Genomic DNA, 12,974 nt, shown 5'->3' with positions numbered 1-12,974 from the left:
ATATATATATATATATATATATATATATCGGGGACAGGAAACTATTAATTTATGAGGGAAAAAGCTAGAAAAACAAGGTCCTGTTTTAGGGGTTTTCCGCCCCTCCCTCTCTAAAATGTGGAGCAGCACTGAACATGTGCGAACAGAGAGGTCCAGCAGGAAGTAGAGAGGAGGCGGGAGCTTGAGACGTGTCAGTGTGACAGGTGAGGCAGAGAGGCTGGGTGAGAGCAGCTGGGGCCAAGGTGAGGTGAGAGGGGGAGGGGGGGGGGGGGGGTCTACCTGGTAGAGACAGTGGCAGACGCTGCGGAGCTGTGGGGGGAACTCGCTGGACGAGCCGATGATGGCCTGGAAGAACCGCTCCGTGATCTGCAGCAGGTTCCTCTGGTTGTCCTCCAGGTTCTCGCCTTGTTCCAGCCTGAGGAGACGAACGGGGGGAAATAAAATATCCATGAAGAATCTGACATGGTACAACAGCTCAATGACTAATCAATAGAGGTACATTTCAAGAAATCCCAAATCATGATCTTTAAAAGACAAAATAATTCTACTTACATCTGGCATTAAATTCCCTCAAACAAAGATAGAACAGGGAAATGTACGCATTAAAAACCGAGACGACTGGCGTGTCCAACAGGAGGAACAGAGTCGTCCTCTGTGCTGCCCTCTGCTGGCGGGTTCAGAGACCTCGGCCCTCAGGACAGTCTGTCACGCCCCCTTGTGGTGCTTTTCATATTTTGTTGCATTAAAATCAATAATTTAAATCCCACCCATGCAGACAGTTGATCCCTCCTGCTGCAGGCTGTGCCTACATGTCCCAGGATGCATTGCGTGCTAACGCGCACAAATTAAACTCAAACTGTCAGCGAAGGAAATATTCTGACAGGTACTCACCTGGTGGGGTCCACCTCAAAGCTGATGTGCTCGGGGGTCGTGATGACTCCTCTCAATAAAGGCTCCAGCAGCTTCTGCAGGTACGCGGCCCCGTACACCTGAAACAGGAAGTAACAGTTACGCAACGCATCAGGTAGACGTTATGAACAAAGCAGCATTAGAGGTCATAGAGGTCATGAAACGTTGAACCATCGCTACCTTGAAACAGAAGGTCATTATTTTGCTGGCCAGGCTGTTTCCTCTGAAGAGCGTCTGCATGGAGTCGGCCAGCTCCACCTCCTTGGAGAACATGTTCCACAGCAGCTGGTAGAGGAGGTGACGCGAGTCGAACAGCGTGACCAGGACTCGGGCCAGCTCGTCCTGCACACACACACACACACACACACTTATTTTACATGCAGAGAACCAGGGGAGGTTCACTTGATAACGTTCTTATGATGCGTTCAGGCTCCGCTCAGTGAACATGAGTACTGGCTGAAGGTAAATGATAACGTTCTCATGATGCCTTCAGGCTCCGCTCAGTGAACATGAGTACTGGCTGAAGGTAAATGATAACGTTCTCATGATGCGTTCAGGCTCCGCTCAGTGAACATGAAGGTAAATGATAACGTTCTCATGATGCGTTCAGGCTCCGCTCAGTGAACATGAGTACTGGCTAAAGGTAAATGATAACGTTCTCATGATGCGTTCAGGCTCCGCTCAGTGAACATGAGTACTGACTGAAGGTAAATGATAACGTTCTCATGATGCGTTCAGGCTCCGCTCAGTGAACACGAGTACTGGCTGAAGGTACATGATAACGTTCTCATGATGCGTTCAGGCTCCGCTCAGTGAACATGAGTACTGACTGAAGGTAAATAACGTTCTCATGATGCCTTCAGGCTCCGCTCAGTGAACATGAGTACTGGCTGAAGGTAAATGATAACGTTCTCATGATGCGTTCAGGCTCCGCTCAGTGAACATGAAGGTAAATGATAACGTTCTCATGGTGCGTTCAGGCTCCGCTCAGTGAATATGAGTACTGGCTGAAGGTAAATGATAACGTTCTCATGATGCGTTCAGGCTCCGCTCAGTGAACACGAGTACTGACTGAAGGTAAATAAAGTTCTCATGGTGCGTTCAGGCTCCGCTCAGTGAACACGAGTACTGGCTGAAGGTAAATAAAGTTCTCATGGTGCGTTCAGGCTCCGCTCAGTGAACACGAGTACTGACTGAAGGTAAATAAAGTTCTCATGGTGCGTTCAGGCTCCGCTCAGTGAACATGAGTGCGGCGGTACCCACCCACTGGGACCCCGGCACCACGTTGGCCAGCGCCATGGCGATGGGCAGCTCCCCCTGGTCCCCCATCATGGTGACCAGCTCCACCAGCCTCTCGAAGCGGTCGGCCAGCACCGTCTCCGCCAGCGTGTCGAACTCCGTGCCCTGCTGCAGGATCTTGGTGAGCACCTCCATGAAGGTGGCTCGGGTCTGCAGGTCCTTGTGGTAGCCCAGACCTGCAGAGGGGGGGGAGTCCATGTAGAAAGCTTCCATCTTTAAAATAAAAGCAGAAGCAGGAAGGGGGGGGCTCACCGATGGAGTGCATGAGGCCGCTGTCCACGTTGGCGTTGAGCAGGTTGGACATGGCCAGCACGGTGCAGTGGCGCAGGGAGGCCAGGCGGCGGGACATGCCCCTCTTGCGCCCCCCCACCGCCTGGCCCTCGTCCTCCACCTCGCTGCAGTCGTTCAGCAGGTTCATGAACAGGGTGAAGTACCTGCACACGGACAGCAGGGGGAGTCATTGAGGAGGAGGAGCCAAACGGGGCTCCAAAGGGGGCGGGACGTATAAAATGATCACTTCTGGTTGCATTCATGCGCTCTGGTATCGGTAGGAAAACAGACACTTTTTTTCCGTCGTCGATGAGCGAACGCGTTACCAAGGTTACGTGAATCCTCTCCCACCAGTGTTGGCATACAGATGATTATTATTTATTCATTTTAAAGCTGAATTAAGGTGACTGAGCCTCATTGAGTTATTTAACATTCAGAGATTATAATATTTGATTATTAATATTTGGCTGCAATGGAGCTCATTTTATTAATTAAACCAATGGGTGGTTTAATTTACTGTATTGTGTTTTATGTAATAACTCAAATCAATGTTTGTTTTTAGGGGTAAACTAACAGAAGATATGTTAATCATGTGAAATGTCAAGTCAGCAGAAATAAATAGGAATTAAAATAAATTGTTCAAACATTAAGTAATGATAGATATCTAGAAGGTAATAACAGAGAAGTTTGATTTAATGTTAAAACTACTTTAACTCAACAATATATTGCTTCACGGTCTATTGTTAGAGGTGAATTCATGAGGAAGACGAGTTCAGGTGAGTTCTTACTTGAGGAAGAGCTGAGATTTGGCTTCCATGAGTTCTACGCCGTCTCCCTCCTCCGGCTGAAGGGGGAGACCAGCTAACAGGGACACCACGGCCTCCATACTGGCCTGGTCCAGGTCCCTGCACACACACACACACACACACACACAATGAGGAGGAAGCTCTCTCTCTCTCGGGTCCTCACTGAGCTTTAGTTGCGTTCAGGCACCTCGTCAGACACTTGATGTCGTCATCAGCAGCCTGGTTGGAGGTTCCCATCACCCAGTCGGTCAGATACTCCACCATCTTGTTCCTGTGGAGTGAAGAAAGGGTTTGATGCTCCTGTAGTCATGTGATCAGTAGATCATGTGATCAGTAGATCATGTGATCAGTAGATCATGTGATCAGTAGATCATGACGTTTCTCTAGTCCGCGATCATGTGACTTTGTCAACGGAGAGCTAGTAACGTTAGCAGCTCCGCTAACGGAGAACCAGCGGAGGTTCACTTCAGTTACATGATGATGCGTTCAGGCTCCGCTCAGTGAAGATGAGTACTGGCTGAAGGTAAATGATAACGTTCTCATGATGCGTTCAGACTCCGCTCAGTGAACATGAGTGCTGGCTGAAGGTAAATGATAACGTTCTCATGATGCGTTCAGGCTCCGCTCAGTGAACACGAGTACTGGCTGAAGGTAAATGATAACGTTCTCATGATGCGTTCAGGCTCCGCTCAGTGAACACGAGTACTGGCTGAAGGTAAATGATAACGTTCTCATGATGCGTTCAGGTGTAATCTAGTCAAATGTAGTGTTGGTGATGAACTATGTGAATATAAAATAGATATTAGAGGTTAATTATGATGATCAACTAAGGTGATGAACTAGAATAAATCCAGATGTTTGCACATGAATATAAAATAGATTAAAACATAAGTAAAAGTACAACATTTAGTATTTCTGATGGTTTACTGACAGAAGAGATAATAATCTGGATCCTTGAGGACCAGCTGCTATAATCACTCTCCATCTGTTATTATTGATCATCAACGATCAATAATTAATATGTGAACCTAAACACACACTGACCTGAACTTCATCTCCTGGCAGAAGGACAAGTCGTCCCGTCTCTCCATCATCACCTCCACCAGCTGGCACAGCTTGGTCTTGATCTGGATGGCGTGGACCGCGTTGCCAAGGATACGCACATACCTGAGGGATGGAGCACGGATCAATACATGGACTTCTATACAACCAGAGGAGTCGCCCCCTGGTGCTCAGGAAAGAGACTGCAGCTTTAACACATGAAGCATAGACTTCTATACAACCAGAGGAGTCGCCCCCTGGTGGTCAGGAGAGAGAATGCAGCTTTAACACATGAAGCATAGACTTCTATACAACCAGAGGAGTCGCCCCCTGGTGGTCAGGAGAGAGAATGCAGCTTTAACACATGAAGCATAGACTTCTATACAACCAGAGGAGTCGCCCCCTGGTGGTCAGGAGAGAGAATGCAGCTTTAACACATGAAGCATAGACTTCTATACAACCAGAGGAGTCGCCCCCTGGTGGTCAGGAGAGAGAATGCAGCTTTAACACATGAAGCATAGACTTCTATACAACCAGAGGAGTCGCCCCCTGGTGGTCAGGAGAGAGAATGCAGCTTTAACACATGAAGCATAGACTTCTATACAACCAGAGGAGTCGCCCCCTGGTGGTCAGGAGAGAGAATGCAGCTTTAACACATGAAGCATAGACTTCTATACAACCAGAGGAGTCGCCCCCTGGTGGTCAGGAGAGAGAATGCAGCTTTAACACATGAAGCATAGACTTCTATACAACCAGAGGAGTCGCCCCCTGGTGACTCAGAGACCACCATCCAGACCTGCATCAGTAGGTACGTACCTGACCAGGTTGAGCATCATGGTCTCGATGCTGGCCTGCCCCAGGTGTTCAGAGCTGCCGTCTGTGTGGTTATCCAACAGGTTCTTCATGATGGCGATGGTCTGCTCCACAAACTGGGTGTTGGTGTCGTTGATGGGAACCTGGAAACGGGAGAGGAACACAACAGGGGCTTTGAGATGAAGCAAAACAAAAAGAACTGGAAAGTTTGCCCCCCCAGAACCCGGTTCTAAACAGGAACCGGTTCTAAATGATTTAACCTCTGAGACAAAGATCCAAAGTGAGAATGGAGTTTAAAGATTTAGGAAATATCTGTAGTTGGATATGTGGATTAAAAAGACCCGATAGGAGTATCGATCAGGAGCCGGGCCGATCAGCAGAACCAACAAGACCACCGGTTTCTCCCCTACTGCCGACTCACCGGTCCCTGCGTGTCGAAGAACTTCCCGATGCTGTTCCTCAGCTTGTTGAAGAGCATCGGGTAGAGGGCCGGGCTGAGCTCCAGCCCCAGCAGGTCCTTCACGTTGGTGCGGACGTGGAGGCCGACCCGGTCGTGTCCGCACACCAGCAGCGCCAGCAGCCGGTCCAGGAAGCGGCTGACGGGCGTCTCGCTGAAGGCCGAGGAGGAGCAGGAGGAGGTGGAGGCCACGGGGTTGGACACGTCGCAGGTCCCGAAGGAGATCATGGAGTGCTTGCGCTCGCTCATGGGGCCCATCGGCGGGCTGTAGGTGGCCGGGCCCGGCGTGCTGCGCTGCTGGAGGCACACGCCGCCCAGAGCGCACAGGAAGCCGGTCATGTTGATCCACTCCTGGGGGTCATGTGACCGTCACAAAGGGTTAAACACACGGCGACGCCTTGCTCTACGGCTCACTTCCTGTCTGAGAATGCTCACCTGGCCGTCTTCCGCCTTGTTTTTAGGGAAGTTGAGGATCTGTTTGGTGACCTGGTCCCATTTGGTGTAGGTGTCCTCCCAGGCCTGCAGGGGGCAGACGCACCGTAAACACGACAAACACTTGTTTACGCATTGAAGCGCGTTGACTCAACCGACTGTTACCTCGATGTTTCCTGGCGTGGGGTGCTCGATCCTCCGGAGCAGAGCCATCACCCTCTTCTGCAAGGTGGACCGGCCTGTGGAGCAAAACCAGGACTCTTAGTGGAGACCAACTAAACCAGGACTGTTGGAGGAGACCAACTAAACCAGGACTGGACTGTTGGTGGAGACCAACTAAACCAGGACTGGACTGTTGGTGGAGACCAACTAAACCAGGACTGTTGGTGGAGACCAACTAAACCAGGACTGGACTGTTGGAGGAGACCAACTAAACCAGGACTGGACTGTTGGAGGAGACCAACTAAACCAGGACTGGACTGTTGGTGGAGACCAACTAAACCAGGACTGTTGGTGGAGACCAACTAAACCAGGACTGGACTGTTGGAGGAGACCAACTAAACCAGGACTGGACTGTTGGAGGAGACCAACTAAACCAGGACTGGACTGTTGGAGGAGACCAACTAAACCAGGACTGTTGGAGGAGACCAACTAAACCAGGACTGGACTGTTGGAGGAGACCAACTAAACCAGGACTGGACTGTTGGTGGAGACCAACTAAACCAGGACTGTTGGAGGAGACCAACTAAACCAGGACTGTTGGTGGAGACCAACTAAACCAGGACTGGACTGTTGGATGAGACCAACTAAACCAGGACTAACTAAACCAGGACTGGACTGTTGGAGGAGACTAACTAAACCAGGACTATTGGTGGAGACTAACTAAACCAGGACTAACTAAACCAGGACTATTGGTGGAGACTAACTAAACCAGGACTAACTAAACCAGGACTAACTAAACCAGGACTATTGGTGGAGACTAACTAAACCAGGACTATTGGTGGAGACCAACTAAACCAGGACTGTTGGTGGAGACCAACTAAACCAGGACTAACTAAACCAGGACTGTTGGAGGAGACCAACTAAACCAGGACTGTTGGAGGAGACCAACTAAACCAGGACTGTTGGAGGAGACTAACTAAACCAGGACTGTTGGAGGAGACCAACTAAACCAGGACTGTTGGTGGAGACTAACTAAACCAGGACTAACTAAACCAGGACTGTTGGTGGAGACTAACTAAACCAGGACTATTGGTGGAGACTAACTAAACCAGGACTGTTGGAGGAGACCAACTAAACCAGGACTGTTGGTGGAGACCAACTAAACCAGGACTATTGGTGGAGACTAACTAAACCAGGACTGTTGGAGGAGACCAACTAAACCAGGACTGTTGGTGGAGACTAACTAAACCAGGACTGTTGGAGGAGACCAACTAAACCAGGACTGTTGGAGGAGACCAACTAAACCAGGACTGGACTGTTGGTGGAGACCAACTAAACCAGGACTGTTGGTGGAGACCAACTAAACCAGGACTGGACTGTTGGTGGAGACCAACTAAACCAGGACTAACTAAACCAGGACTGGACTGTTGGAGGAGACCAACTAAACCAGGACTATTGGTGGAGACTAACTAAACCAGGACTAACTAAACCAGGACTATTGGTGGAGACTAACTAAACCAGGACTATTGGTGGAGACTAACTAAACCAGGACTGTTGGAGGAGACCAACTAAACCAGGACTGTTGGTGGAGACCAACTAAACCAGGACTAACTAAACCAGGACTGTTGGAGGAGACTAACTAAACCAGGACTGTTGGAGGAGACCAACTAAACCAGGACTGTTGGTGGAGACTAACTAAACCAGGACTAACTAAACCAGGACTAACTAAACCAGGACTGTTGGTGGAGACCAACTAAACCAGGACTAACTAAACCAGGACTGTTGGTGGAGACCAACTAAACCAGGACTAACTAAACCAGGACTGTTGGTGGAGACCAACTAAACCAGGACTAACTAAACCAGGACTGTTGGAGGAGACTAACTAAACCAGGACTAACTAACCCCGTCCCGTTGGTACTGACCCGTTCCCATCATGTTGCTGACCGAGGCCAGTTCACTGAAGGTGGCGTAGTTGGGCAGCATGTTCTGGACCGGCACCTCGTCGGCGGCGCTGCGGATGTCCGCCTCCTCACAGAGGTGGCGGAAACACGACATGGCCACCAGCACGGCCTCGGTGTCGGGGCTCCACAGGAACATGTAGAGGGACACCTCCAGCTTCGTCTGGGCCTGGCGGCACATGGGGATGGCGCCGCCCATGGTGGCACACTCCTGGACACACACACACACACTTACAACACAACCCGGTTGGTGCGTTCGGCTGAAGGCCGTGAGCTGCGTTTGGTGGGCTGTACCTTGTTCTTCAGGAGGAACTTGTTCCTGCAGATGAGGATCTCCCTCAGCCATTTCAGAACTTCAGTCCCGTTAATTATTTGCTGGCCGATCAGTTTGCGGCAGATGAGGAAGAGCACCTGTGAACTGAGGAAGGAAGGAAGGAAGGAAGGAAGGAAGGAAGGAAGGAAGGAAGGAAGGAAGGAAGGAAGGAAGGAATCAGGAAACATCCAGGATCATGAAGTTACGTTTTATTGTGTAAAGAAGCCTGCGGTTGACCAATGGACACGAGTTCACCTTAAATGACACCACGATAGTTTAATTAAAAGAATAAATATGTATATAAATGATTATTCTTTTAAAATCAAACTGCAGACTTTTCCATGACTTTTGGGATTACATTTGTTTTCCCCTCCAAGGACTTTTCCAGGCCTGGAAATAACCATTAAAAAAATTCCATGACTTTTCCAGGTTTTCCATGACCGTACGAACCCCGTTATAAATCTAAAGCTTTCAAATGCTCAATAAATCATAAAGACGTGATGAACATCCATCGATGTAAATAACCACGATGTCAAGAACACTTTGACGGTTAACACCGACTTCAGGTTGAAATGATGCAGCGCGTTCATATTGAATTAATATACTTTCTATTCTTTAAACCGGACAGGAAGACCGATCAACAATCCCAAATATTAACACGTTGACGGGTTTGAACCAGTTCTTCATGGAGAGACGAGTACCTGATGTCCCAGAACATCTCTATGGGGGCGTCGGGGTTCCACAGCTCGATGGTCTCTGGCTGGTGCAGAACTAACAGAGCCTGGAACCAGGAGGACCCCCCCCACACACACACACACACACACACACACGGGTTGTAGTTATACAGTATAGTCCCGCAACACACGTCATGTGACAAGGAACATCCAATCAGCTGGCAGGTATGTAAATACATTTATTTATCGAGATAAACACGGAGGATAACATCTTTTAGCTCAACTTCCTGCACAATTGTTTCGCATTAAAAGCATTGCAGCAGTTCAGAGGCTTTTACACTGAAACATCTGCAGGAAGTCTCTTTTATTTTGTTAAACGTCTGACCTCCATGGCTTCCTGTGAGAGCTGGGTGGTGTTGGTGAGCGGCACCAGCTGCACCAGGCCGGTGATGAGCTCCGCCGTGCTGCTCTGAACCTCCGGAGCCTGCTTCACCGGGTTCTACACACACACACACACACACACACACACACACACACACACACGTTCAAGCCACGGCGCCGGTGGACCCGGGGCGTGGACGGCGTGGACGGCGTGACTCACGTGCAGCATGAGTTTGGGGTCGGCGTGGATGAGCTTCACCAGCGCGAGCAGGAGGCACTTGTAGCTCCGGGTGTCCAGCTCTGTGGCTTTCTCTTTGAACTTAAGGCTGGTGGACATCTTCCCCTTGAACGTCAGGCTCTGAGGAGGAACACGGAGATCAATATGCATGCTGATTATTAATCCCTCATATTGAGATGACGTGTTATAGTCTTCAAGGATCTTCTTTCTTTCCCATCGTCCCAAAAATAATTTAAACTGCTCTGAAGTCAGTAAACCATCAAAACTACAAAATGTTATACGTTTACCTTGTTATAGTAATTTATAGTGTTTTCTTTCTTCATAAAAACAGACAGTTCAAATAAGTAAATAAAATATATTATTTTTAAAGTCTTTCTTAGTGTTAATGAAGTGTAATAATGAGTTTAGAGCTTTAGTTGATCATCATAATTAACCTCTAATATCTATTTTATATTCACATAGTTCATCACCAACACTACATTTTACTAGATTACACCTGAACGCATCATGAGAACGTTATCATTTACCTTCAGCCAGTACTCATGTTCACTGAGCGGAGCCTGAACGCATCATGAGAACGTTATCATTTACCTTCAGCCAGTACTCATGTTCACTGAGCGGAGCCTGAACGCATCATGAGAACGTTATCATTTACCTTCAGCCAGTACTCATGTTCACTGAGCGGAGCCTGAACGCATCGTCATGTAACTGAAGTGAAGTTTGGTTCTCCGTTAGCGGTGCTGCTAACTTTACTAGCTAACGTTACTAGCGCTCCTCCTGTTGGTCTAAACACTGATTGGTTGTTTACAAAGTCACATGATCAGAGAAACATCATGATGTCTTGATCACATGACCTTCTGGATACTGGAGGAGGAAACTTTATGTATTTTAGTCTGTTACATCACTAGTAATAGATATATATATATATATATATATATATATATATATATATATATATATAATAATAATAATAAAGTCTGTCACTGTGTTCCTTGTTCTCAAGTATTACTTAAACTACAAGACTGAACCTTTTAATGGTTTAAATGGTTCATTAGTGTATTCATAGTGCAGGTGGACAAGGCTCACCGGGGTCATGCGTAGAGGGGGGTGGGTGCCGGCGCCCTGGGTCACCCGGTTCAGGGTGTCTGAGAACATGAAGCGGAGCTCTCCGGAGTAGCAGTAGACCGCGTCGATCTTAGGCCACCAGTCCAGATGAGACTGGAAGACCAGGACAGAGGAAACACGTCAGACTATTGCATCACTTAAACCGAGGTGAGGGAGCGGTTCCTACGCTGAGGGCTTTTATTGTCCTTCTTACTTGTGATTAGTTCAAGTTGATCTAGATTACTATAACTCCTTATTATCAGGCTGCTCTAATAAGTCTCTTAAATCCCTCCAGTTGATCCAGAATGCTGCAGCTTGTGTACTCACAAAAACTAAGAAAAGAGATCACATGACTCCTGTATTAGCTGCTCTGCACTGGCTCCCTGTAAAATCAAGAATCACATTTAAAATTCTTCTCCTCACCTACAAAGCCTTGATTGGTGATGCACCATCATATCTTAAGGAGCTTGTAGTACCATATTGCCCCACTAGAGAGCTGTTCACTAAATGTGGGGCTACTTGTGGTTCCTAGAGTCCTAAAAAGTAGGATGGGAGCCAGAGCCTTCAGTTATCAAGCTCCTCTTTTATGGAACCAGCTTCCACTTTCAGTCCGGGAGGCAGACAGTCACCTCATTTAAGAATAGACTTAAGACTTTCCTCTTTAATAGTGCTTATAGTTAGGGCTGAATCAGGTTTTCCCTGGTCCAGCCCCTTGATATGCTGCTATAGGCTTATAGGCTGCTGGGGGATGTTTTAGGATACACTGAGCACCTCTCTCCTCTTCTCTCTCTCCTTATGGATGAATTTACATCTCTCCATTGCACCTTGTCGTCCTGCCCCCCGACTCTTTAAACTGACAAAATAAACTGAATAGAATTAAAAAAGGCTGAAATCGAACGATCCTTTGGATGCTTTTCTAGTCACAGCTGAGGCGTGAAGGAGCTTTGCAGACGTACGTTGGTGATGATTCTGTTCAACGAGTTGACCAGGACGAAGTGGAAGGTGGAGGGCGAGGAGGAGGCCAGACAGACCTTCAAGGCAAAGAGGAAACACGGTCAGATATTAAGTCACAAACATACTGTAAGAGCCATTTTGTTTGTTGGACCTCCCACCACTAGGGGGCGTAGGGCGGCTGTCAATGAAGACAGGCCAACATAATCAAGAGGAACACGAAGGTGTTGCTTGACTGGCAGGAGCCAGTTATGACCGCGTGAAACGAGACAAACGTTTGATTACTTTAACGTTTTGGGAAAAGACAAATGGGTTTTGGACAAGGAATATACATTTTGGTTTGTGTTGAAAAGACTTACAAATAAATAACTTTTCAAATTCAAAACTGGACATTGCATCTACTTATTGCACGCGTCAAGACTAAACCTGGAAGCAACCACAGTGACCTCTTGTTGCTGGGCAACGGGGTCACTACACCTTTTAACTCTGAACCCCAAAACCTTCTTTCAACTGTCATTATCGTCAGATTGTCATCTTCCCGACAGTCTTTGAACACATCATGTGTGACAAACTAAAAACTAAGCTTAAGATTGTGAAATTTAAATGAACTAAATGTTATTCTACACGTTTCATTTAAAATCTCCTCAAATAATCAGTTTACTTTAATCAGATTTTTAAAAAGCATTAAATTCTGCTTTTTAAAAATTGAAACTATGACGTCATGATTGAGCTGAGACCAACAGTCATGTGACAAGGAGAGGAGAGGAAGGAGAGGAGGAAGGAGAGAGAGAGGAGAGGAGAGGGGAGGAAGGAGAGAGAGAGAGGAGAGGAGGAGAGAGGAAGGAGGGGAGGAGAGAGGAAGGAGAGGAGGAAGGAGAGAGAGAGGAGAGGGGAGGAAGGAGAGAGAGAGGAGGAGAGGAGGAGAGAGGAAGGAGAGGAGGAGAGAGGAAGGAGAGAGAGGGGGGAGGAAGGAGAGGAAGAAGGAGAGAGAGAGGAGGAGAGGAGAGGAAGGAGAGAGAGGAGGAGAGAGAGAGGAGAGGAGAGGGGAGGAAGGAAAGGAGAGGAGAGGAAGGAGAGTAGGAAGGAGAGAGAGAGGGGAGGAAGGAGAGGAGGAAGGAGAGAGAGAGGAGAGGAGAGGGGAGGAAGGAGAGAGAGAGAGGAGGAGA

General features: G+C 48.0%; 1 protein-coding gene across 1 annotated transcript in view; it reads right to left on the bottom strand.

Annotated features, from left to right (window-relative positions):
* The window catches only part of nf1a (neurofibromin 1a), a 64,636-nt gene that overhangs the window by 35,486 nt on the left and 16,176 nt on the right, over positions 1-12,974 (bottom strand). The window contains 19 exon segments of the mRNA XM_034548054.1: positions 280-415; positions 892-989; positions 1,090-1,251; positions 2,173-2,384; positions 2,461-2,642; positions 3,267-3,383; positions 3,472-3,555; positions 4,329-4,451; positions 5,142-5,281; positions 5,560-5,946; positions 6,031-6,114; positions 6,193-6,266; positions 8,112-8,358; positions 8,442-8,565; positions 9,162-9,241; positions 9,520-9,633; positions 9,736-9,873; positions 10,840-10,971; positions 11,814-11,888. Of these exon segments, the coding sequence (XP_034403945.1) occupies positions 280-415; positions 892-989; positions 1,090-1,251; positions 2,173-2,384; positions 2,461-2,642; positions 3,267-3,383; positions 3,472-3,555; positions 4,329-4,451; positions 5,142-5,281; positions 5,560-5,946; positions 6,031-6,114; positions 6,193-6,266; positions 8,112-8,358; positions 8,442-8,565; positions 9,162-9,241; positions 9,520-9,633; positions 9,736-9,873; positions 10,840-10,971; positions 11,814-11,888 (2,709 nt within the window).

This window comes from Cyclopterus lumpus, chromosome 13, assembly GCF_009769545.1.
Source record: "Cyclopterus lumpus isolate fCycLum1 chromosome 13, fCycLum1.pri, whole genome shotgun sequence".
Taxonomy (NCBI): Eukaryota; Metazoa; Chordata; class Actinopteri; order Perciformes; family Cyclopteridae; genus Cyclopterus; species Cyclopterus lumpus.
Note: the sequence above shows the minus strand (reverse complement) of the source record. Positions and strands in the feature narration are given on the sequence as shown.